The sequence below is a fragment of the Olea europaea genome, chromosome 15 (assembly GCF_002742605.1).
Source record: "Olea europaea var. sylvestris chromosome 15, O_europaea_v1, whole genome shotgun sequence".
In the NCBI taxonomy this organism is placed as follows: Eukaryota; Viridiplantae; Streptophyta; class Magnoliopsida; order Lamiales; family Oleaceae; genus Olea; species Olea europaea.
Window position 1 is genome coordinate 16,446,446 of NC_036251.1, and position 27,749 is coordinate 16,474,194.

The 27,749-nt window shown below is 32.7% G+C and overlaps 1 protein-coding gene, 1 long non-coding RNA gene and 1 pseudogene across 3 annotated transcripts in view; all 3 read right to left on the bottom strand.

Moving 5' to 3' along the window:
- LOC111410288 (MADS-box protein SVP-like) overlaps positions 1-264 on the bottom strand; it is a 14,802-nt gene extending 14,538 nt beyond the window's left edge. Inside the window, exon 1 of one of the 2 annotated variants that reach the window (XM_023040556.1) lies at positions 131-264. In XM_023040556.1, coding sequence (XP_022896324.1) covers positions 131-255 — 125 coding nt within the window. In that variant the 5' untranslated portion in view covers positions 256-264. Of the gene's footprint in view, positions 1-124 lie in introns of both variants that reach the window. The other variant, XM_023040555.1, reaches the window with a different exon arrangement.
- Positions 265-3,630: 3,366 nt separating this feature from the next.
- LOC111410294 lies at positions 3,631-13,373 on the bottom strand. Its single transcript, XR_002705648.1, has 3 exons — positions 12,664-13,373; positions 5,959-6,036; positions 3,631-5,288 (listed from the first exon to the last, which is right to left on the bottom strand). It is a non-coding gene; the product is annotated as an uncharacterized LOC111410294 (long non-coding RNA).
- A 1,009-nt stretch (positions 13,374-14,382) lies between these two features.
- On the bottom strand, positions 14,383-27,529 carry LOC111410292 (annotated as a pseudogene).
- Between the last annotated feature and the right edge of the window lie 220 nt (positions 27,530-27,749).

Sequence of the window (27,749 nt, forward strand, 5' to 3'; positions counted from 1 at the left end):
AAAAAAAAGGGGGGGTTTTTAAAAAAAACCCCCCTTTTTTTTTTTTTTTTTTTTTTTTTTTTTTTGCATAAAATAGAAAGCTTTAACAATGTAACATTTTCTAATTCAGGGAAGAGATTAAGACCTCCACCTGAAGAAGAGAAACCCTAGAGAGAGAAAGTAGAAAGCATCCAAAGTTAGAAAGCGAGCTGAAGCAGCAGAGAAAATATAAAGTTGGTTTGCAAATTGCCAAAGGAGAAAGGGGTTCATCTTCATTGAAAGCGAATTTGTACTTTTGTCTCCAACGTTTGAAAGTGTAACAAACGTACCTAAACCTTTTTTAGCATTAGTCATCCCAACATGAGTGATTATTGGGGTACATGATGTCCATTTTAAACACCCTTATATCAGAGGTTATGTACCCCAAGAAAAATTCTTCCAATATTTCAATTTGTAAATACATTATACATCATTCCCTCCATATTGGTCATTAATGACGAAATTGTCTTTTTTTAAATAAATAAAAAAATTATTAAACAACAAAAAAAAAAGACAAATTAAAATATTAACCTATAACCTTTCACAAAGTACAAATAGATTTCATTTAGAATAATTAAATAATTATTAATACATAAAAAAATTAGAAAAATATAATTTACGGTCAAGCTCACCCAACCAACTCCACCAATACCAACATCACCCCATCCCACACATCGTAATCCACCCCTACTTGTGATCAAATTTGTCTTCCTTTAATTTAGAACTATGGCATGCTTTTAGTTGTTATCTTTTGTGTTAGAACATTTGTTCTTGAGCTCAGATGTTATAAATTTAATTTAAAATATGCAAATACATATTTTTTAAGAGTTTAAATGGTAATATGTTTTGACATAGTATCAGAGTATTCAAAAGATAATTTAAGCTTAAATTTTTCCTCCACTTATTTATTAACACTAATATGTCATTTATATAGAGTTGAATATATATATATACTAAAACACAGGTCGAAGTGCTTGTAGCTTATGGTTACTTTGTTAGGGACATTTAATATGTCAAGGGTGGGGGGCAACACTCCGCGACACTATACAGGGGTATTTTTGAATTTTTTTAAATATCTCATACGAATTTGAGTGAAAGTATGTGCACGAGCACGTGCATATTGTAACCCCCATTATGTTCGTATAAAAATTAATCTACTTGTACAATCACAATTGGCGATGTTTGATGTTGCAAAATCTGGACAATTGATTTTAAAAACTATTTTTAATTTTTTTTTTTTTTTTTTTTTTTTTGAAATTGATGAATGTGATGATGATTGTCAATCATCATTGTACCTATAGCTTGATTTTTCATATAATAAAATCATAATTGCTTGACTCCCATGGATGTAGGTCTATTATTGATCCACTTAAATCTGTACATGTTTGCTCTTGCTCTCTCTTTGTTGATTGCATATAGTTCATTAATATTGCCACATTTAGTGGAACAAATAAACAAAAATTGTATCTTATCTATCACGTTAATTTTAAATGAGGGGATCCAACACAAATTATCCGTGCTTATAATTATCTTGATTCACAGATTGGAGAAAATTGTTATTGTTGAGGAGGAGAAACCACACATACTATTTATCTGCCTACTTTTTCTTGAAATAAGGGTCGAAACTACTAATTTAGATTTTTCATGTGAAATTTTAAAAAATGAAACAAATGAATTGCACTTGGGAAAATCTTAATTCGTAATAACTAAATAATAGTTAGAATTTTGATATTTGAATATAATTCATCCTCGTAATGAAGTTTGCTCTATTTATGGAACACATCATTTTTCCAGTAAGGTTGGGACCATTGCCCATTGAAATGACAATGTTCAAAAGCCTCAAGTTGGAAGACTTTTAAGCACAATGGAACTCAATAATTGTTAATTTATTTGAGTTTGGCACAAATCAATTCTCAATCAATTTATCAATATAGATTGTTGACATTTCAACAGTCGAACATAAATGAAGAAGTTACAATATTAATATTCTCAAACCAACTCCTAACAATCACAATTTAACTAATCTAATTTTCAACGATGAAGCTTTTTTCTTAACCTCAAGGTTTAATATTAAGCCCATATTTGACAATCATACTTTTCGAAAAAAGAGTTTTGAATAATAAATTTTAGGAGAATGAATGGTTAAAAAGTAGAAAAAAATGTTTGTGTTTACGTGCAAAATATTTTATAGTGTGAATATTTAATTGAGAATGAGTATGTAGACGAAAGAGTTTGAAAAGTATAACTCTCAAATTGGCGCTATATTTGAGTTCATAACATTTGAATTTTTTTCAAAAAAATTTAAGAATGATGTATTCAAACAAATTACCATCGTGCAAAGCATATGCTAAGAATAATATCTTACATCATTAAAGATGAAACAGATAACACAATTTATCAAAGCATAACAAAATTTACAACCTAAAACGAAACAACGAGCATCCATAGTTATTAAGCTCCCATCATAACAAATTGTAATGGGTGGAATAATATTTTATTTATATTTTTTTTAGGATAGATGATTGAAAAAGAAGAAACAAATTTCAATTCACGTGAAATTAGAGTAGGTGCCCCATATGGTCTAGTGCTGGCAAATCTACACGGAACTTTGGGGCCATGCCCAATCTTTTTCTTTTTTTCTTTTTTCTTTTTTCTTTTTTGAGGGCCCTATATTTGGAGTACAACAATGGAATGGACCAAAAGTTTGTTCAATTAGAATGCTAAAGATTGCCTACACTTGCCTAGTTGAATTAGTATGCTAAAGATAAGTGTAATAGGTATTAGCAATATGAAAGTTTTATCTTCCCAACATCAATAGGAGCCATCTTTGAACTCGTAGAGTTTCTATGTAACAACAAGATATTCAAGTTTTTTATAAGACAAGCCAATACATCCTAACATAGAAATTCATTGTTTGTTTTTTGAAAGAGGCTTCACAAAACAAAAAGGCAAAACATCATAATATAAAATTTCAATTCTCTCCATGAGATACTTTTTTAAGATTGATAATGAAATTATTATGGAACAATATCAAATTATGGAAGGAACAATAACTTATAAATTATGTCATTTTTAGTCTTTTTGTAATATCGTTTTATATTTTTATCATCATTAATCCATGACAAGAAACTCAAAATTCAATGACACTTAAATCATTTCCGTACTGAACGAATTTTCTCGTTGACTATTCGAAGTGAAGAAGTGGAGTGTTTGGAAGCATGTGCCAAAGATTCAACATGTTTACGGCATTTGAGACTTGACCGTCTAAATTTTAATGGTCTAAACCTCTTCACGAAGAGAAAGATGGTTAAGGGTCTGCCGCATATTCATCATCCAAAACAACTTGTTGTCTCTATGAAAAGCAATCATAAAAGACATTCCCGAAAGAAGCAAGTTTTCAAGCATCAGGACTACTTGAATTAGTGCATACAGATCTTTGGGGAATGACCAAGCCCACATCTTTTGGTAAAAGTAATTACTTCATGTTATTTATTCATGACTTTTTTTTTTTTACAAAACACCAGTGTATTTTCTTAGAGAAGATCGATGCATTTGAAGCTTTCAAGAATTTCAAGGCGATGGTGAAAAATCAAAGTGTCACAAAATCAAAACTTCATAATCAAATCATGGTAGTGAATATATTAGCAACACATTCAAGATTATATGTAAAGATCATGGTATTTATCATTCTTTAATCGCAAAGAGGACGAGTAGGCCTCATAAAAATAACTCCATGCATTTTTGAAAACTAAGAAGATGCAAAAGAAGTTCAAGGCCGAAGCAACTCAGTGTGCCATATCTTTGCTGAATCGATGTCCCATCGAAGTTTGCAAAATGACTCCTAAAGAAGCATGGAGTGGATTCCAACCGAGTATATCATATTTTTCGATTTTCAAGAGCATTGCTTTATCTCGTGTTCTGAAAGAAAAAATAAAACTAGATGCAAGAGAGAAATATATCTTAGTTGGCTATGCTCAGGATCAAAAGTTAATAAGCTATACAACCCAATGAATAAGTAGGTGATCACTAGTAGAGATGTTGAGTTCGACATTGGAATTGGCTAAAGCAGCAAGATTATAACATATTTTTTTTCCTTTCGATGATGATGAACAAGTTGATGTGATTCCACCTCAACTAACACTATCAACTCCACCTCCAAGTTATGGTCAAGATATACGTTCATGTTCATCATTTTCAAGTAAAATACCACATCATTTTAATAGTCTTAGGGAGATTTATGGTGATACAGAGGAGTTATGTCGACATCTTGGGAAATTAACTTTGTTTTGCCTATTTACCAATTATGCAGTTATTGATTTCAATGACACCATTCAAGATGATAAATGAAAGAAAGACATTAAAGAAATGATTAAAGCAATTAAGAATGGTAAGGCAATTGGGAACTAGTTGAGAGTGGACAAGATGTTTATTTGTTTAAGAGTGGATTAGGAAATTAATTAATTAACGAGAAGAAAATTAAACAACAAAATATTACATTAAACGGGGTCCAATTGCATGATTCTCCTTGGGTTGGAGAAGACTCACTCTCGAATCTTTAGTCACTCATCCGACACCTCACAGGGACGGTGATTCAACTAATATGTCAATTTCATAGATATTATCCACATATCTTGATTCTAAGGATCATGAAAAAATTGTGCAATTAATTAAATTTTTTCACTTCTATCCCACCGTATCCCAACAAATTCACTGAAACATTTAGAGTTATTGCGTTGCAAAATTTTGGGATTTCCAAATGGTCCAAGTATATTTGACCCTATGACTTGTTCAACCATGTGGCCTTCTACTAGAAACTGACCATTTAAGTGTGCAAATTATTTCATTTACATCATTGTGGTTCCAATTTTACCAACTGCCATAATTTCATGATGATCATCTTTTGACATTGAGAATTGATTCTCAAAATTAGCAAGTTGATCCATATTATTCCTCAAAGATTTATAAATTTGTGTCCAACTCCATCTTAACATCAGTACAACAATATGAATTGTTGTCCCCACGGGTGTTGCTAGCCAATCTCATAACCAAAGTTAGCCCCTCAATTACCGGAACACTCTCCATCTCTGAGTTTTCCATTTGCAACATATCTACAGTCAGGCTCTCGACTAAACCCATCATTGCACCAGTCTCTTTTAGCCATAACATGCACGCCATGGTCACCGCCTCGTGCCTCCCGCCTATCGTCATAAAGGTCGCTCACCATATATTGTGGAGGGATAACCAATCTGGCCACCTTTTGTTGTCACGACCTCAGGATATTGACAAATTTGTATTAGCTCAAATCTATGGTTTCCATTATCAACCATGAAAACGAGACGTTTAACTTGTCCTCCTCGATCCATAATTGGGAACATAGACTAACTATGATATCAACTAACACATGCGAAAGCTTAAACAATAACAAATATGGGATTAAAAATGAAAATTCGCATAAGAATTAATCATTTAGGTGGATATATGAAAAAAAAAATCTCAAACATTTTATTCATATTAAAAATCAACCACCCTACAATTCAATTATAACACCAAATTTATTCAACACTCCTAACTAGCCTTTTAAGCAAAACAAACTCAAGAAAATTTACTTATTTCGATTAAACTCCTAATCCTACTAAAATGATAATAGACTAGTTAATTAAAATAATAAAATTGAACAATATTATCTTAAATTAAACAAACTACTTGCATCACAGATTTAAATGGCCACATAAAGGAAACGTAATCTACATTTAATGAGCCGAAAACAATCTATGTGCAATATTTATATTTAAACTCGTATGGCAATGTTTAAAATTCCAAGATCATTAATTCGATCCTAAAGTCTTATTTATCTTTATTTTCTTGTTATAATTACAGTATATGAAGCATAAACGCAAACGACAATTTAAAGTTGAATTGTCTATAAATGGTGTGTCTCACCTTAAGTCAGAGGGACCGCTGCCCTAATTTGTTGGAATTCTCTGTTGCTTTCTATTCCTTTCAATTAGATGCATCATGCTGCAGAATAATACATGGGGAAATATTTTCAGCTAATTAAACTAAGAGCAGATGAAATCAAAATCTAGTACTTCTATAAATAGAATGCGAGTTTGCTACCAAATACACAACTCAAAGGTAAGATTTAATGCATGTTTTGTAATCAATACGAAATTCAACGATATGACGATTTTTTTACTTTAGCAAATATATTCAATCATACTATATTCTAGAAGGTTAATTTAAATGCATGCAGCTGCACTTATGTGTCTGCGTAAGACAGTTGAAATTATAGGAATTTTTCGTACACCAGGATGTTCTGACTAGGTTGACACATCTTCACCACCCTCATCATCTACGGCTCCCCAATAATTTATTAGTAATATCAAAAAGAAAGAGTACATCAAAACTGAAGCATGAACCTTAGACCAAAAATATTGGATAGGAAAACAACTAATATCTCACATGTTTAAGGTACAAAGCATGAACCTTAGACCAAAAATAAAATAAAAAAAGAAGAAGAAGCCAAGCCATCTCTCAGAGAGGGCGCTATTGCACTCATAACTTGTACTGCCCACAGTCCCACATTGACTCTCAAAATGAACATATTCAATAGCATTCACCCACTATTAATGATCAAAAGATTTGTTGAAAACACCACGAGCTATGAGAATACATTTTTTTTTTTTGTTCCATCCCTGTGGTCACATTTTCTACATGATTATTGATGTTCAACTATACATTCTGCCCTGCCCCCTCCCCTTCCCCAAAAGCTAGTTTACAAAAGCACACCGGAGAAAAACATGTGACATGTATCAATGTACCCTTCGCCCCTAGTTTTGTTTGATTAATTCTTTGTATAACACTTGTAGATTATTTGCATCCATATCCAAGCTACAATTCTCTACCTTATAATTTCCATTATTGCCCAATTAATGTTGTAAAATAACATGATTTGAGTAATGAACTATCAATTATAAGCATGAGTCAAATAACATAAATGAAAATAGAGTTCGAAAAGCTAGTCCAAGAGAGTCGCGATAAACACTGTCCTAAAGTCGTGTGGTCTTTCCTTCATGTGGGTACTTTTAGCACTGCAAGGTTCCAAAATAAAACCCTTATAGCTCGCAACTGATTCTCCTTCTATGTGCACGACCACAAAGGGAGAAAGAATATGCCCTTAACAATCGTGAAAATTTATAGAAGAAGAGAATATAAAATGGCTAGAGAGTAATATGAAAAGGCTAGAGAGTGTTTTTTAAGTGTGTGATTTGTTGTGTGTAAAACAATGAGAAATTCACATCCTTTTATAGTAGAAAAATCGAAATCTCTCATAATGAAAATTAATCAAATTCAACATAAGTTACAAATATAATAATGAATTAAATTTTTGTATTGAATCTAAAAATTAAAAACAAAAAATTAAAAATTAAAAAAATGAAAACTGAAAACTTCAAATTTAAATGTTAATTTGAAGTTTTTAAAATTTGTTCTCAACAATCCCCCATAAGTTTTAAAACTTTCGAAATAATTATACACATATTTATATAGTCGTAATATTATACTGTGTAATAGAATGGGTTGTTCCTACCATATTGAACATTCTTCATGAATCTCCAATCACAAAGGTTAGGTTACTCCCAAAGATGACTCCTTTCGGGCTTAAGCCCATCCCCCGTAATGATTCATTAACACCCGTTTTGGCTAAAGCTTTGGTTAAGTTGTTTGATAAATTTTCAGATCTCACAAAATTAAGAGGAATCACGTTATCTTAAATAAGGCCTTAACTGACTTTGTTGCTTGAATATGTCTATTCATCTTTTTATTTTAGTGATTTTGATTTACAAGCTCTATTATTGCTTTACAGTCATAATGTATTGAAATAGTTGGAATTGACTTACTTATTAATGATATATTGAATAATAAATCTCTAAGCCACTCAACATTAATACATGTTGTATCCAATGCTATTAACTCTGACTCTAAAGTACTCCTAGAGGTAATAATTAATCTTTTTGAATCCCAAGATATGACAACACCACCTAACATGAATATATATCCATTAGTAGACTTGATATCTACATTATCAATTATCCAGTTTACATCGCTATATCCTTCAACAACATTTGGAAAACTTCTATAGTTTATAGAATAATCTAATGCACCTTGAAGAGATTTATGCACTCTTTCCAAAGCATTCCAATGTTCTTCACTTGGATTGTTAGTATATCTACTAAGTCTCCCAATAGCAAAGGATATATGAGTTCTTGTCCTACTTGCTATGTACAATAAAGATCCTATAATTTGAGAATACTCAAATTACGAAACTAGTTCACATAAATTCTTCTTCAAGTGTACATTTGAATCAGATGGAGTGGAAACTGGTTTATTGTCATTATGTCCAAACTTTTTTGACATTTTTTTAATAACATTAGATTGATTTAGTGAAATTCCTTTAGATATTTTCCTTAACTTCATTCGCAAAATTATATGAGCTTCTCCTAAATCTTTCATTTCAAAGTTATTTGACAAATAACTCTTCACATCATTAACAAATTCGAAATTTGTCCCACATATATGTTATCTACATATAAACAAAGTATCACATGTTCGTTATTATCTTCTTTGCAATATACACACTTGTCATGTGTATTATTTTTAAATACATAATTTAATATAACTCTATTGAACTTCTCATGCCACTACTTAGGAGCTTGATTTAGTCCATATAATGACCTCTATAATTTACATACTCTGTGTTCTTGTCTATTGACTTTAAATTCTTCTGATTGTTCCATATATATTTATTCATTAAAATCACCATTCAAAAATACAGTCTTAACGTCTATTTGATGAATGATTAATTTATAAATACTACTTAATGATAACAATGCCCTAATAGTAGTTATTCTAGCATCAGGAGAATATGTATCAAAATAATCAACTCCTTTTTGGATGAATCCTTTAGCTACTAACCTAGCTTTATATTTATGTGTACTTCTATAAGGTTTCAACTTCCTTTTAAATACTCACATCATATTGCCTTACTACTTAGGTAAATCACATAAAACACAGGTAATATTTTGTATAATTGACTCGTACTCATCATTGATTGCTTTTTTTCAATAAAGTGCATCAATAGAGACCATAGCATCTTTATATGTTTTAGGTTCACCTTCAATTAGAAATGTAAAGAATTCTTCTCCAAATGATTTCTCTTTCCTAGTTCTTTTACTCCTAAGTTCATGTTCAACTTCACTTTTTGAACTAGATGGAGTACTATTTAAAAACACTTTCTTAGAAGTTAATGGTTCATTTGAAATTGCAGTCTCAAATAGGAAAACATCTTCAAAATAAGTAGATCTCTAGCTTCAATGATAGTATTATCTTTAATGTCACTTATTTTGAAATTTATAATCAAGAACCTATTTGCGCTACTATTTTGAGCATATCTTACGAAGACAACATCCACAGTTTTTGGTCCTATTTTCCTTCTTTTAAGATCAGTTATAATTACGTTTGCCAAACACCGCCACACTTTTAGAAAATCTAACCTTGGAGATCTCTTTTTCCATAACTTGTATGGAATTTTAATATTGTCCTTAACAGTTACTCGATTCGTTATGTAACAAGAAGTTGGAATAGCTTCACCCCATAAGTTTTCAGGTGTTCCGAGACTTATGAGTATAGCATTTATCATATCTATTAAAGTTATATTCTTCATTTCTACAATACCATTGGATTGTGGTAAATAAGGAGGTTCACTTCGTATATTATACCATTATCTTCATAGTAATCCTTAAAATTATTCCCAGTATATTCTCCTCCTCTAACCTCAAGATTTTTATCTTACGTTCTAATTGATTTTCGACCTCCATTTTATAGATTTTGAACTTATCATAGACTTCATCCTTCGTTTTCAATAAATAAATATAACAAATTTTTATTCGTTCGATGCGCTTTGCTCCTCTCACTCCACTCCGCTCCGCACTGGCATCGGTCCATTTGATCCAGGACCTGTGTTCCATTCTATATGAGCCACATGCACAACAGATTTGAAAGGTCTTTTAGTTTGTTTGGCTTGTACACACACTTCACACTTATCATTAACAACTTGAGATTTTGGAATCAAGCTTAGATCCATAAGTTTCTTGATCTTCATATTACTAACATGGCCCAACCTTTCATGCCACAAATAAATAACTTTAACATTAAGAACCATGGAGGATCATGATAAAGATTTTCAATAATATTCAATTTAAACAATCCGTCACTAATATAACATTTCCCAACAAAAACATTGTTTTTTGTTATAACAACCTTATTTGACTCCATTATAGGTTTAAAACCTTGTTAAACTAAAAGTGACCCACTAACTAAATTTCTTCTAACTTTTGGAACACGACAAACTTGATCTAAAATTAAACTTTATCCGAAGGTCAACCTAAGCTCAACACTTCCAATTCCCAATACAAAAGCGATGCAGTCATTTCCCAAAGTTACGCTTCCTTCGCTTGAATTTTGATAAGATCTAAACAAACTCTTATCAAAACAACCATGAACATTGGCTTCAGAATCTAACCACCATTCATTATTATAAGTAAAATTGACTAAAGATATCGATGATTCACACATAATGGAATGTCCACCATCCTTCAACATGTTTACTTGATCCTTTTGAAATTTGACCTTAGACTTGTACTCCTTAGTCCTTTTGTAGTAGCAATCCCGTGCAAAATGGTTGGTTCTTCCACGTACATAACATGCCCTTGCTCCTTCTTCTCTTTGCCTTTGTTATCCTTAGGGTAGTTATTTTTTAGGTTGGAAATTTTTTCTATAACGGTGAAATCTCTTCTAAAACTTATTGCCTTGACACTTAAATTGCTTTGATGAGCTAGTAGGGGTTTTTGAATTTTCTACCAAGTTTGCCTTAACAGGTGATTCATCAACTTTATTTGTGCGATTTCTGTGATGTTCTTCTATTCTTAAAATCCCTTGCTTATGCCTAAAACTTTTAGGCAAAGTCCAACCAAGAAGGTGAAAGTTTATCTATAAGGCATAAACCTTATAGTCCTCACTAAAACTTGACCCTTTTTCTTCTACATGTCGTAGTAAATCTTGAAATTGATGGATTTGTTCGTTTATAGATTTTTCGTCCACCATAACATATTTGTTAAAGGTTGACGTGTTAAATCTATCGACTCCAGCATCATCAATTTCATATTCTTCCTCTAAAGTTTTCCAAAGCTCTTTAGCACTCATGATATTTCAATAAATATCATAAAGTCTATCGAAAAGAGCACTTAAAATTTGATTATGATACTGGAATTCAATTTGTTCTGGATTATATCATGAAGTAGATTCTCTACCTTCATTATCTTCTTTTAAAGCAAAAATTAACCCTAGAATGATCAACCAATATTCCATTTGTTTTTTTTCCATCTTTTAAATTTTTTTCCATCAAAGTTTTCCGATTTAGCACTATTAGTATACCATTCTTACACTATGAATTACTAAGACAAAGAGAAGTAGCTGTAGATAAATAAATGTGTTTTATATATATAACACCAACAATAAAATTTCAAATTAAACCAAATATTTAAAGCTTAACTATACTAATTCTCTAACAACAAATATTCTGAGTAATAATATAAGAGATTGAACAAATATTGAAGTTTCAAATACAATAATCATAATATTACATTAACAGTGCACTTTTTAGACAATAAAATGAGTGTTCATAGCATTTTCAGAATTATAACTTGTGTGTGTAAGATTTAAAATATTTGTAAGATTAACTTGTAGATGTAATTAGAAATTACGTGTATAATAATGCAAAAATAAAATTCAAGTAAACTTAGCAAACAAGTAAATAACGATTCATGAATTATTATTATACAAACCACTCACACGACTTTAAATTTTTGTAAAATAACGTGATTTGTATAATGAACTATCAACTATAAGCATGAGTCAAATAAAATAAATATGAGAATAGAGTTAGAAAAGTTGGCCTAAGAAAGTCGCGATAAATACTGTTCTAAAGTCGTGCAAGTACTTTCGGCACTGCACGGTTCCAAGATAAAACTCTTATAGCTCGCAGCTAATTCTATGAGCATGATCATGGGGAGAGAACGAACAAGCCTTATCAATTGCCAAAATTTATAGAAAAAGAGAATATAAAATGACTAGAGAGTGGTATGAAAATACTATAGAGCATTTTTTAAGTGTTTGATTTGTTGTGTGTAAAACAATGAGAAATCCACCTCCTTTTATAATAGAAAAATTCTACTCTCTAATAATGAAAATTAATCAAATTCAACATAAGTTATAAATATTAATAATGGGATTAAATTTTTGTATTGAATCTAAAAATTAAAAACGAAAACTGAAAAATTAAAAAAAAATGAAAACTGAAAACCTGAAATTTAAATGTTAATTTGAAAGTTTTTAAAATTTATTCTCAACAATTAATTCCTAGCTTCTCAAAAGAAGTTTTCTGTGGTTTTAGCCCATTAAAATCTTTAGTTTTCAACACAAAAACTAGCTAAGAGATTGAAACTCAGTAGCCAAAAGCATCAAAGCTTCGATCCCAGTAGCATGTTGTGAGCGCGTGTTCAAGAGAGAGAGGAGAGGAAATTAGTTTACCTTGAGCTAGAATAATGGATGAGTTTACCAGTTGCAGAAAAACAATTAGGGCAACCTCAGCATCAGAAAGAGTAAAGAGTTCTTGAGCTTTTTTGAAAACCCCTCTTATTCTCTTTGAAAAGTGACTTGGCGTGCCATCAAGTTATCAATCTTCTTGATCTGAATCTTCTGTCTCACCATTTACACAGTACACTCATTGCAAAAAAAATATTAGGGCTTGTATGATTTCATTATTTTCAAAATACATTTTTCTCCTTTTCTCTTCAACCATACAATAAAAAAAATTTCCTCATTTTTTAACCATACATTATCCATCAATTTAATATTGCAAAAAATATACTTTGCTAAAAATGGGGCTTAAAAATATGTGTATGTCACTGGTACAATAAGAAATATATTGAGATCGAGAGACGAGATTGAACATTGTTCTTTAATAAAAATAAGTAAAAATGAAACAAAGCATATTTTCAGAGAATCTGAAACCACAACCCAAAAAAATGAAAATCACAGTTAGAAAAATCATTCTTATTTTTTTGCATAAAATAGAAATCTTCGACGGTGACACATTTACTAATTCAGGGAAGAGACGAAAACCTCCACGTGCAGAAGTGAAACCCTAGAGAGAGAAAGTAGAGAGCATCTGAAATCAGAAACCAAGTGAAGTGGCAGTGAAAGTATCAATAAAGTTGGTTTGCAAGTTGCCAACGCAGAGAGAGTGGGAGAGAGGCGTAGGTTTAAAGAAATTTAGGTTGAACCCCAACTTTAGGGGCCCCATCGACCCTGTCCTGAGCCATCGTGGAGGAGGTAAATCGCAGGATGTGCCTCCCAAGAGTCAGGGTGGAGAGCACATGGATAGGCCAAGGCTGTTAACCCATATGGTAACTCCCGCTTGCAACAAAACCAATTCCACCTTGCGAAGAATCGAACTCTGCACACTGCCACGCTGAGCCATATCCGTCCTCCCCTTTGCCACGGGGGATATGCCCTGGGGGCGCGTAGGTTTAAAGAAATTACCTTTACGGGACGTTGGTTTTGTTGAACCTTAAAACTAGCCATACCACTGGATACAGTTCTACCAATGATACTTTACACTATAATTAATTTATTTTGTTTGTACATGCCCAATTACACTATAATTAATTTAAGCATAGTAATTATTTTAACGGTTGTCAACTAATATTAAATTCAACTGAATTGCAAATATTTGAACCTACTTTAATCTTAAATAAAATAATATAAAATCCACTCCAAGAATAACCAAAATAAATAAAGCCTAAATATGCGTCGACTAAGCCCTAGTTTGTCTACCGTTAAAGTAGAAGAAAGAGTTTTTAAATAGTGACATTTTAAAGAATGTATGTTTAAAAACGTGAAAAAAATTTACATGTACGTAGAAAATAATTTATTATAAGAATATGTAATTAAAAATGTATATAAGAAAAAATAGTTTTGAAATATTGACAAACAGAGGCTAAGTTCTTTAGCAATTGAAGAAGGATAAGAATCTGGATGTATTAGCGATTGCGTCTAAACCATGATATTGATGAAAAATAAATTCAAAAATCCTATTAATGGCAATTTAACAAAAATGACATTTTTTGCTTTTATCAAAATAACCTTTCAATATAAAATATCAATTTAACATTTTTTCTTTAATCGCCCAACTGACCATAGTCAAATTTGAGTTCATCCCTGTTCAAAAACTAGAACAATATCGTCTTCAATTTCAGATGTTAAGCAATCAAAATTTCACTTTTATGTACATCGTATAATTTACTTGGACAGTATGATTCCAATAGCATGATTTCGGCATAAATAGCACGAGCAAATTCAAAACAGAAGATTTAAATGTTCAGAAGCCACGTAATTCCAAAACATTGGCCCCTCACACTCCATTACTTACACAGCAATTTATAATTACATCCTAGTAAAAAAAAAATAGACAATTATCCTTCTGGGCTGTGGTCTCCTGGCATCATCTTCGATTGGAGAAAGGTAAGCTGCCAAAATTAACATAAGCATACAGTCAAAAAGATCTGAGACTATAGCCTACTAAGACAATATTTTTTTTTGTGTAAATTTGAATTAGGTCACATGAATCTTATGAAAATTAAGTACCCCAGCCGGAGGGAAGTATCAGAGCCATGAGAATTGGTGATACACTCGGATGAATTGCTTTGCTCAATAGCATTTCCAGTACCTTCAGATTTCTGCATAAACAGCTCACTTTATGACTTGACAACGCGAAATTTACTACTAAATTCCACTGCGAGCATGCAGTATGAGAAATGATATATAATTTTGGAAAATAAAAGATCAACTCTCACTTCTGCTTGCTGTTTTAACTTAGCATTTTCTTTCATTAATTTAGATTCCTGCATATCAGGAAAGTTACTAATTAGCCCAAGCCTTTAGATGTTGAGTTTATCATTTTACGGAATTTATCTCTTAACAAGGAGCAGCATGATTATATTTTTCATTGAAGGATAAAGTTTGAGGTCTTGCCTTTTTCATGAGCATATTTATCTCTTTAAAAAACATGTCACTCTTCCCACGGAAAGACAAAGATGTTAGCACAAAAAATCTACACAGGAAACACTGGAAAACACGGAATTGTATGTAATAATACCTTTGTTTCGACAACATGATTTAGTACTCCCGTGTACCCTTTTCTCTAGTTTGATCAACTCACCCATGTCAAGTCCTTGGAGCTCCTCTCCCTTGAGTTGCCTATCATAATTACAATTGTGTCTCAACTGTGCAACGCACTTGAATACGCGTAATAACAAATCTTTAATTCACAGCCATATTTTACCTTAATTCACGAGTCTTCTCCACGAGCATCTTGCTGAGCAAGCCATAACTATCATTTTCCTGACAAGAAAATGCAAATAGGGCTATTCAAATATCACACGACATAACATTTTTGTGTTTTTGACATTATGTTGGTGAAATAAATTCTTCATTTATTTAGTCAAGTTCATCATTTTTTTAGTTCAGTTCAGTCATGTCTTTTGGGATTCTTCATGTAATTGGAAAATATAAGAATTATTTTCAAGATTTGTTTGCCTATAATAACAAATACATGTATTTGATTAAATTCATGTTTTGTGAAACCTATAAAATGTCAGAGAATGTACTCTGTTGGGTTTTTTGATACCCAATAAATCCCGGGCTATGATGTTAACGTGGGTTAATATTATTTCATAGGTATAGGCCGATGAATGAAATAAGTCCAACAACCAAATCCATGAGCTACACCCGACCCAATTGTATTCCTTATGGATGGCTTGAATCTTAGCCCATTTACCCCTTTAATGGCCCAACTTAAAGTCTAACCCTAGAGTATATATATGAATATAACCCTAGCCTCTTTGAAATGATGATTGTGTGATTTTGAGAGAAGAAACTAGAGAATCCCGGCTGTCCCCCTTTGTGTGAGAAAAAAGGTATCCAGAAGTGTCCAGAACGCTGGTATAACGTGTGCAATTGGTGGTTCTTTCATAGTATACCTTTGTGGTGTCTTCTCCTAACCTTTGTGGCCATAAATCATCATCCCTTCTTGTCCTACGTGGGTAAGATTGTATAGCAACCAAGGTGAATCAATTGGTTGTGTTTTGGAGCCGTTTGGATTGGTTGTTGGTAGAGAAAGGTACGTTGGACTGAGCCTGAAAAACCACCGTTTGAAGATCCTTTTGAGAGAGCTTCCGCAACAATTGGTATCAGAGCTTCAAGGTAAAGGTTTTGGCTCGTGAAATCTACCAGAAATCGTCTAGAAAATAGGAAGAAACGCAGTAGAAATCAGATCGAAGAAGCTGTCCAAAAACTGTTTAAATCAGTCTCCGTTTTTCATGTTTTTTGATCAATCCAGAGGAGTTTGGGGAAACAGAGACAACTGGCGTAACGTGCAGGAGGAGGGGAACCCTGCAGGCTGGCGCGTGGTGGAAGACGACGGCGCGTGTGGTGGCGCGTGAGGCCCACGCGCAGAGAAGAGAGGCCGCGCGTGAGGGCGCTTTTCTGTTTCAGGCTACGCAGAAGAATCTGGACAGCGTTGTTGTTTGGGCGTTCGGGACTCGATAGTGATTTTTTGGTTGCTGCAGTTTCCAGAGACTTTAGGATGAACAGTGATAATTCTAAAGTGGTGAATTCGCATGTCTCGATATTTACGGACCTTCAGACATGGTCCGCTCGATATCGTGTTCTTTACTTTTTATTATTGCAGTTAAAATTAATGTGTACGTTAATTATTTATTTTTCGCATTAGAAGTCATCGTGTGGGGTGACATTAGGTTTGGGGTAACCATTGCTTGTTGCTAGACCTAGGAATTACATGTTAATTATCTTAAAATTCTATGTGAATTTATCACCAATTTTTCTACACTGATAGAATTGCATGTGACCTTAGGAAAATTTACTTGACTGTTCTGTGTGAATTATGTGTCACTACTTTGCTTGTGGTCATTATTTGGTATTATTGGCATGTATAGGTTTAAGACAAATGCGAAAAATAATATATATTTTAACTGTGTTGAAATTTGGACATAATTGAAAGAGATTGTCCAGGATGATAATAAAAGGAAAGATGAGGATAGAGACAAGGCGAATATGACTTTAGGATCGAGTAGTGATCCTAATGAGGTTTATTAAGAGAATAAACTTGGTTTTTGCATTGCATTTGTGTGTGATCCTTTCTGCATGTGTGTGATTGTCTAAATTTTGTTGCATGATTATCTGCTACATTTCAATGTGTTTGATATGTGCATTTGCATGAATTTGAGACATTAGGATTACTTGGTGTAATTGCTTGCATGCAGAGTGGGTTAGGATGCATTAGCAGTGTTGTGTGTCTTTTGGTGAGGTGGAGTATAGATGCCTAAGGGTACATGGTGGTTTGTACCGAGGGATGTAGAGTGTGACATTTGGATCACGAGTGGAGATGTGATCAAATGTCTAGGATCCTTTATCTGGAAAGAGACCCTGATCAGGTGGAGTGTGAGAGAGACACTTCTATCACTTCTATTAGGTGGAGACCCATTATCCAGGTAGGTTGGGAGAAGTGATGTGGAGATAGAGGATTATCCCGTGGACTTAGGATCTATTGTGACTCACCAGTTAGACATGAGTTGAGTAATCTGTCTAGTGAGCGTGGTGGGCGATGAGAGGAGATATGTGTTCTCGAGGTGTGAGCAACACGGAATGGGATAGGATAAGTGTGGTGAGATCTTTTCTTAGGGTCATTTATGCATGTGTTGCATATGTGGTTGACCGTGGTTTGATTGACTTGGTGTTAATCTATGGTTCTATGTGAACATGTTTCTGAAAAGATCTGTGTGTGTTATCCTATAGTATATCGTCATCGCATGTGTATTTGCTCTTGATTATTTACTGTTAAATATTTGCTTCTAATTGGGTGTTTTTTGACCTTAGCCCAAGTGAGTACATGGAGCAGGTATGGTATGTGTTTCAAGTTGGAAACACGAGGTAAGGTCTGTGATCCAATTTTATTGGCTACCTTGATTATGCAAGTGTTAACTGTGTGGTTTGATTGCTTGCAGATTTATTGGGCATCAAGGTGGAGATTTGTTGGGTTTTTTGATACCCAATAAATCACGGACTATGATGTTAACGTGGGTTAATATTATTTCATAGGTATAGGCCGATGAATGAAATAAGTCCAACAACCAAATCCATGAGCTACACCCGGCCCAATTGTATTCCTTATGGATGGCTTGAATCTTGGCCCGTTTACCCCTTTAATGGCCCAACTTAAAGTCTAACCTTAGAGTATATATATGAATATAACCCTAGCCTCTTTGATATGATGATTGTGTGATTTTGAGAGAAGAAACTAGAGAATCCCGGCTGCCCCCCTTTGTGTGAGAAAAAAGGTATCCAGAAGTGTCCAGAACGCTGGTATAACGTGTGCAATTGGTGATTCTTTCATAGTATACCTTTGTGGTGTCTTCTCCTAACCTTTGTGGCCATAAATCATCATCCCTTCTTGTCCTACGTGGGTAAGATTGTATAGCAACCAAGGTGAATCAATTGGTTGTGGTTTGAAGCCGTTTGGATTGGTTGTTGGTAGAGAAAGGTACGTTGGACTGAGCCTGGAAAACCACCGTTTGAAGATCCTTTTGAGAGAACTTCCACAACATACTCATTTTCAATAAGTTATTTTGGAGTGTTAACATATAAAGTTGAGTATTCACTTGAATATTGGCTAATCTTCTAAAAGGTGTTCCATGGGTCATTTTGGAGAGTTAAGAAATAAAGAGAATATTATTTTTTCATTTTAAAAGTTATTCCATCTCCAAGTTTCCAATAAAAGTGGCATTAGAGCGATTTATAAGATTGTGGAGATAAGAGATGACAAACAACAATTATCTTTCCGTTCCTCGACTCGCTGATGATAATTTTAGTACATGGCATATTCGTATCAAAGCATATGTTGAAGTCAAAATTTGTGGACTTGGTAGAGAGGTTTTGAAACTTAAAATGAAGAAGCCGTGTTTTAAAGATAAACAGATTTGCAACAAGCAATTAAGATGAAGAATCAAACGGCTGTTAGCACAATACATCAAGATCTCGATGATACAATTTTTCATAGGATGTAAAATGCTACCATTCAAAGCACGCATGTGGGATTTTTCAAAAGACATACAAATGTTCAAACAAAACTAAAAAAAGTTCGACTTCAATCTTTGAGAGGAAAACATGAAGCTCTATCCATGAAAGAAACTGAATCAATTTCAAATTACTCATCACGAAAATTGGTGATTATCAATGAGATGAAAAGGCATGGTAAAGAAGTAAATGATCTTCAGTGATATTAAAAAAAAAAAACAAAAAAACAAAAACAAAAAAAATTGATTATTACATGTAAAATTTGTTTTCCATTGCAGTGGCTGTAGAAGAATAAGAGTTGGAAGAAATGACTATTGATGAAGTTGGGAGTAAACTAAAAGCTTACAAGGAAAAGGTGTTGAAAAAAAAGGAAAGAACGTGTAAGAAGAATAATATGAACCAAAGAGGCAGAAAACATGGAAGAGGTCATCGAAGTGGAGATAGAAATTCTCAACATTCATCCAATAATGAAGGAAATTGTCAATATTCATATAATTCAAGAGACCAGGAAGACAATCTTAAAAAAGAAGAAGAAAAATAATGGTTGAAGATATGATAAATCTCAAATTGAATGATATAATTTTCACAAGCTTATTCATTTCTTATGTTAGTGCAGGAGTAGCAATATGGTGGAGCAATCCAGCTACGATGAAAATAAAGATAGGAAAATGAATTTCACTCTTGAAAATACAAGGTAAAAGAGGCAATAATTCTTGGTACTTGTACAGCTAAGCAAGTAATCATATGTGTGGAGACCAATCTATCTTTATGGAAGCTAAAGAACTAAATGACCATGTTACATTTGGAAATGATTCCAAGCTGCAAGTCGAGGATAAAAGTAAATTTCTCATCCAAATGAGGAATGAAGAACAATAAATATTCAGTGTTTACTATATTCATTTTATGAAAACAGTTCAAATCATAGAGAACCAGATAATCTTGTGAATATTCAAAGTTGAGAAGTAAAGCGTTTGCACGCATAGGTCAAAGATTCAACATATCTATGACATTTGAAACTTGGCAATTTAAGTTTTGACAGTCTAGACATCTTTACAAAGTGAAATATGGTGAAGGGGCCATAACATATTTATCGTCCAAATCAACTTTGCAAAGAGTCTATGAAAAGAAATCAAAAGAAGCAAGTTTTTGAACATCGAGACTACTAAATTAGTGCATACGGATCTCTATAGATCGGTTCAGCCTGTATAATTTGATTAAAGTAATTACTTCATGTTATTTATTCATGACTTTTCTCGTAAAATATTAGGTCATTTTCTTAGAGAAAAGTTTGATGCAATTGAAGCTTACAAGAATTTCAAGGCGATGTTGAATAATCAAAGTGGTCACGGGATCAAAACCTTATGTTCATATCGTGGTTGTGAAGATATTAGCAACACATTCAAGAATTTTTCTTTAGATCATGGCATTTTATCATTTGTTGATGTTCACATCTTCTAAACAAGTGGCATAGTAGAGAAAAGAATATGACTATCGTGAAAATGACTCAAAGTATACGAAAACTAAGAAGATGCCAAAGATGCCAAAAATGTTCTTGAATGAAATTGCAAAAAAGTGGGAAAAATGACTCATCAAGAAGCATGGAGGGAATTCAAGCAAAGTATATTACATCTTCAAGTTTTCAATAGCATTGCTTTATCTCATATTTTGAAAGAAAAGGACAAAACTAGATGACAAGAGAAGGGGGTCTGCTGGAAACCCTCGCCTTCGGCTCCATACTCATCAGGCCGGCCGGAATGGAAATATATCTTAATATACTATGATTCAAGATCAAAAGACTACAAGCTCTACAACACAATAAATAAGAAGGTATTCACAAGTAGAGATGTTGAGTTCGACGTTGAAATTGGGCAAGAAAATTATTATTTCTTCAAGAACTTGAAAGGCTTACCACTGGATCAAAGGCAAAGCACTTCTAGGATTGGCTCCTTCTTTGCCACAGCGAATATGTCGATTTGTATCAATAGTGGTCCATCTCGCTTTTTCTCATGCTTGAAACAACTTATTCTTCTTCGAACTCGGATGCCCCCTAATGGCAGTATAACTCTTTTTTTTTTTTTTTTTTTAACTCATCCCCAATGAATGGCGTTCTAAAGCTCTCAATCAAGCAAAGACTTCCTATACCATACTAAAGCTAAATCAGTGTGGACATAAATTGGGACAGACCGTCAATGATCTTAGTTAAACCAATTAGGAAACGATTTTCTCTTTTCCATTAAGTAGGATACGCGACATTGGATAAGGAAAAAGAAGTCGAGAACAAAGTGATGTGATTCCACCTTAATTAATACCATCAGCTCTACCTCCAAGATATATCTTCATCTTCAACATCCTCATGTAAAATACATCATTTTAGAAGTTTTCAAGATATTTTAATGATACTGAAGTGTTATCTCAACATCTTAAGGAATTAACATTATTTTGTCTATTTGGCCATCATGTGATTATTGGTTTCGATGATGCTATACGAAATAATTAATGTAGAAAGCCATGAACAAAGAGATCGAAGCTATTAAGAATAATGATACTTGGGAGTTAGCCACGCAACCTACTGGCCATTAGGGGTGAACACGACTCGATTTGGACGATTTGTGCTATATTTTCAACTCAAACCATTTTATGCGTTTTAAATTTTTCGAACCAAACCAAACCATAATTTGCAGTTTGGTTCGTTTTTAATCTGCGGTTTATCTATCGACATTATAGTAATATATTTAATATAAGTTAACATATAAGTTTAAACGAGAACTAACAATGTTAAATGTTAAATTACATTCATATTTACCATGAAATCCATGAATAAATTATTTTCAAAGTTTGTTGCTAAAAGATGTTAATAGAACAAATACATATTTTTTTATTTTTATTTATTTTTTCTTGTTTGACATTCATATTGTCATATAGTGATTAGTAAAGGTAGAGTTACATTCTGCTATTATGGTTTGGTTAAAATCCTTTCGTCTTATTAGTGAAATGTTAAATAAGGATTGAAGGGGAGATATTTAGATGTACAAAGATTGATAGAGTTTCGACTTATTGGGAATTTACAAATTTAATTCTCCAACTACTTTGTGAAAGTAGAAAATAATAGTATTATTTAGAAAACTTTAACATTTTCACACAATCAATAGGATCCGTCCCTCGTTCTTTTCAAACTACAAACAGGTTCATTAACACTTAGGCACACAAACAGTTATTTTTCTATCCAAACCACAATTTACAAGTGTATAATAAGTTCAAAAACAACAAATAAAAAAAAGGAACACCAAAAAAATGGCTTGAATGAGAATCTGCGATTTACCAAAAAGAGAAAAGAAAAAGACATGATTCAGGTAGATATTAGCAGATTAGCAGGCAAAGATGACTGAAAATTCGTTTAGTAGTAGCAGACAAGCGTCAAATGTTAAAGAAATGAGAATTTATATTAGGGTTTTTGAAGCTTTGGACATGAGTTGCTAACGTAGTTTTGTTAAATTATGATTTGGATTACTGACATATTTTGGAATAATTTTAGTTTAATTTATATATAAGATGAGAACATGTGTTGTGAACTTGTCAAACCATAGGTTAATAATGATGAAACTAATTTATTTTCTATAAGTATTTTAATAGGTTGGTTGTAATTTGTATTGCTAAATTGGTTTTTTTTTTTTAAGTAAAAACTGTAATATTTTTAAGTTAATAAAATTAATGTTTTAATTAAAAAAGTTTTAAAACAATTCGGTTCGATTTTGAGCGATTTTTGAAAATCAAAACCTAAACAAAACCATTTTGAAACGATTAGATTCGGTTTGAGGGAAAAAAAAACCACGGGTCCACGTGGACCAAAACCAACGATTTCAGTTTGGTTTGCGGTTTCACGATTTTTTTTGTGCAGCCCTACTAGCCATAAGTCAATTGGAGTCACGGATTTTTTAGGATAAAAAGAATCTAAATGGTGAAATCGAATTCTACAAGGTAAATGTTTGTAGCTAAAAGCTACAATATGGAACATGATGTGAATTATGACAAATATTTGCACCAGTAGCTCTTTTCAAAATAATAAGACCTATCATTTTCATGGTAGCATAAAATGGCTGTTCAAACGAAATTTTTGAATGAATTTCTACAATAAAAAATATACATACTACAACCTCATGGGCATGTTGTGAAGGGCACTAAGACAAGGTTTCGAAGTTGAAGAGAGCCTTTTATAGTTTAGAGCAAGTCTCAAGGGCTTAGAAAAGACTCAATAAATTTCTTCAAGTGAATGGATTTATTTTTTGAGACAATTGGAAACTAGTTGCTAACAAGTTCTTAATTACCCTAGCTATTTAACATGTAATTTTTATTTTACCTTTACGAACTAAAGACTTTGCTAAAATTGATAACATTATTCCAAAATGGAATTGAGTTATTTATGAGAATTAGATGCAATCAAAAGTATAAAGAGATAACAAAAATCGAAATTACAAAAAGAAATTTTTCGAATTGACTGTTTAGATGGGTAACTGAAAAGAGAATTCAAGTTTTAATTTAATATTCAAAATCAATCATCTTACTACAAAACTTATACAAAACTCTTAGCTAGACTTTCAAAGCAAAATAATCTATAGAAAATTTATCTATTTTGATTAAATTCCTAATAAAAATATAGTTCCTATTAGAAATAAAATGATAAAAGACTAATTAATTAACAGTAACAAAAATTAAACAATAAAATATGATATTAAACGGGATCCACTTGTACCATTCACCTCCTCGAATCTTTCGCCGATTATCTAAAACTTTATAGGGACAGTGATTTAATTGATACGTAAATGACATAGATATTATCCCAAATATCTTGATTCTAAAAATCTTGAAAAACTTGAGCAACTAATAGAATTTTTTCATTTCTACCCATTTTATCCCTAAGAATTCAACCAAAACTTCAAGTTATTGCACTACAAAATTTTGGAATTTCCAAATGTTTCAAGAAGTGTATTTGATCCTATGACTTGCTCAACCATGTGGCCCTCTACTACAACGGACCATTTAAGTGTGCAAAATATTTCATTTACATCATCATTTCATTGTCACCAACTACCATAATTTTATGATGGTCATCCCTTGACATTAAGAAATGATTTTCAAAATAAGTTTGTTGATCCATATTGAGTTTCTCTTTCTCAAACTTCTTCTAGAGAATTTCGACATCAGTTCTTCGTCAAAGATTGATCAATTTGTGTCAGACTCAATCTCAACATCCGTACAACAATATAAACCGTTGTCCCTGTGGCGATTGCTCGCCAATCCCATAACCAAGGTCGGCCCCTCAATTGCCAAAACAGTATCCATCATTGAATTTTCCATTTGCAAACCTATCCACGATAGGCTTGCGACTAAACCCATCATTGCACCAGCCTCATACAGTCATAACACACACATCGTGACCACTACCTCAAGCCTCTTGCCCATCGCCATAAAGGTTACCCACCATAACCAATGTGGCCACCTTCCGTGCTACGACTTCAAGATGTTAGAGATTTGTATTAGTTTATGCCTATGGTTTCCATTATCAATCATGGCACAACAACGGCTAACTTGTCCTCATCGATACATTGTTAGAAGCATAGACTAGGCAATAATACCGACTGATGCTGGTGGAAGCTAGAGGATAACAAATACGAGATTAAAAAGAAAAATGTGTGTACGAATTAACCATTTAGGTGAATAACTTTCTATTCACATTCAAACTAACCATCCGACAACACAATTATAACACCAAATTACTCCTAAGTAGACATTTAAGCAAAACAAATTCTAGAAAACTTATTTATTTTGATTAAACTCCTAATCCTAATAAAAATCCTACTAAACATAAAATGATAAAAGACTGAAAAATTAAAGTAAAAAAATAAAAAATCTTAAATTAAATGGGATTATTTGCATCATAGATTTAATTGCCAACATGAGGGTAAATACAATAAAAACATAAACCTACATTTAATGATCTGGAAATAATCTTGTTTGCACTATTTAATCTTATATGGTAATGTTTAAAATTGACTGCATTAATCGATGCAGAAGCCTTATTCATCTTTATTTTCTTGTTATGATTTCAGTATATAAAGTGCAAACACAAACTACAAATTTAAAGTCGAATTGTCTATAAATCGTCTGATCTCACTTGAAGTTGGAGAGATGGTTGCCCTAATTTGCTCGAGTTCTCTTATTGCCTTCTATGCCGTTTAGTTAGTTCCATGACGCTGCAGAATATAACATGGGGAACAATGTTTTCAACGAATTAAACTAGGGGAAGGCAAAATAAAAGTCTAATACATTTTATAAATAGAATAGCATGTTTGGTATCGGAGAGACAACTCAATTGCGTGACTTATTGCATGTTTTGTAATGAATACGAAACTCAACAGTATGGCTTTATTTTTTCCACTTCAGTACATACATTCAACCATAGTAAATTCTAGAAGGTTCATTGAAAATGCATGCAGTTTCATTTTTTTTTTGTTTAAGATTGTTAAGAATTCGAATCTATATGTACACCTGGATGTCCCAACTAGGCCAGAACCTATTTACCACCCTTATCATCTATCGATCCACAACATTTTATTAGTAATATCAAAAAGAATAGTAATCATAATGGACGCAGTAGAATTAAACTTAACCGGCTATATCTCACTTTTCAGTTTTTCCTTTCAGGTGCCAGCAAGAACTATAGCCACCTTATTTATACTTGTACGAGTATGAAGAACTTAATACCACTTTGGAACGTCAGAATATATAATAATAAACCATTAAAGCTATTAGATAACATAAATTAATTAGGTGTTTTCATAGATGTTGATTACTACTTCCAGATTCTCGTATAAGGATTTTTCATTACATATGTAAATGTGACGCCAACTTCAGAAATTTCAATAGGTCTATGTCTTGTTTAAGCAATAGAAGCAACCAGTGTAACTGTTAAAGATGATATCTGATTGAATAGTAAACCAATGGATTTTTTAACCAATCCAACCTGGTGCAAGCCAGAATTAGTATTTTCTAGTCGAAGCTACAAGGCATTCACCAATTTCATAATTATGGGCAGCTAAATACTTCAACTTAAGACATTTGCAGGACATGACACCATTTTATACCACATTATTTTTAAACTTTTAATATATGAATGGTGTACTCTCTTGATAAAACAATATTGGATAGGAAAACAACTAATTTCTCACATGTTGAAGATACAAACCTTGGACACAAAGCACAGAAACCAAGCCATCTCTTACTGAGGGCGCTATTGCAGGACGTGACACCATTTTATACCACATTATTTTTAAACTTTTAATATATGAACGGTGTACTTTCTCGATAAAACAATATTGGATAGGAAAACAACTAATTTCTCACATGTTCAAGGTACAAACATTGGACACAAAGCACAGAAACCAAGCCATCTCTCACTGAGGGCGCTATTGCACTCATGACTTGTACTACCCGCAGTCCCACATTGACTCTCAAAATGAACATATTCAATAGCATTCACCGACTATTGAAGATCAATAGATTTGCTGAAAACAACACAAGATACTAGAATACTTTCAGTTTTGTGCCATCCTTGTTTTCACATTTTCCTGCATGATCATCGTTGTTTCAACTCTACATCATCCCCTGCCCCAATATCTTCACCAAAAGCTACTTTACAAACGCAAATAGGAGAAAAACATGTGATATATATGATATATCAGTGTACCATTCGCCCCTAGCTTTGTTCGATCCTTTGTATCACACTTCTAGATTATTTGCATCCATATTGGAGCTAAATTTTCTACCTAATAATTTCCATTACTGCCCATTTAATTCGTACCTTCTCTTAAGAACGTTCTCTCTAATCATTTTTCCTGTTTTTTTTGTCTATTAATATCTTTAGTTTTCAATACAAATCTAGCTATGTGATTGACAACTCAGTAGCCAAAGGCGTCAAAGCTTCGTCCCCAGTGGCATGTTGTGTGTGTGTTCAAGAGAGAGAAGATCAAGAGAAGAAAATAGAATACCTTGAGCTAGAACAATGGAAGAATTTTCCAGTGGCAGAAAAAACAATTAGAGCAATCTCAGCATCACAAAGAGTAGAGAGTTCTTGAGCCTTCTTAAAAACCCCTCTTCTTATTCTTCTCTTTGAAAAGGTCACTTGGCGTGCAGTCAAGTTATCAACTTCTTGATCTGAATATTCTGTTTCACCATTTTCACAGTACACTCACTGCAAACAGATGATATGTATATCTCGTCAGTTACCATAAGAAATATAAAGAGATCGAGGGACGAGAAAGAAGTCAAAGAACTTTGGTCTTTGATAGAAATAAGGAAAAAAGAAGCAAAGCATGTCTTCAATACAATACAGAATCTGAAACCACGACCAAAAAATAAAAATAAAAAAAAACGAAAAAAAAAAATTGGAAATCAGAGCCATGAGACGG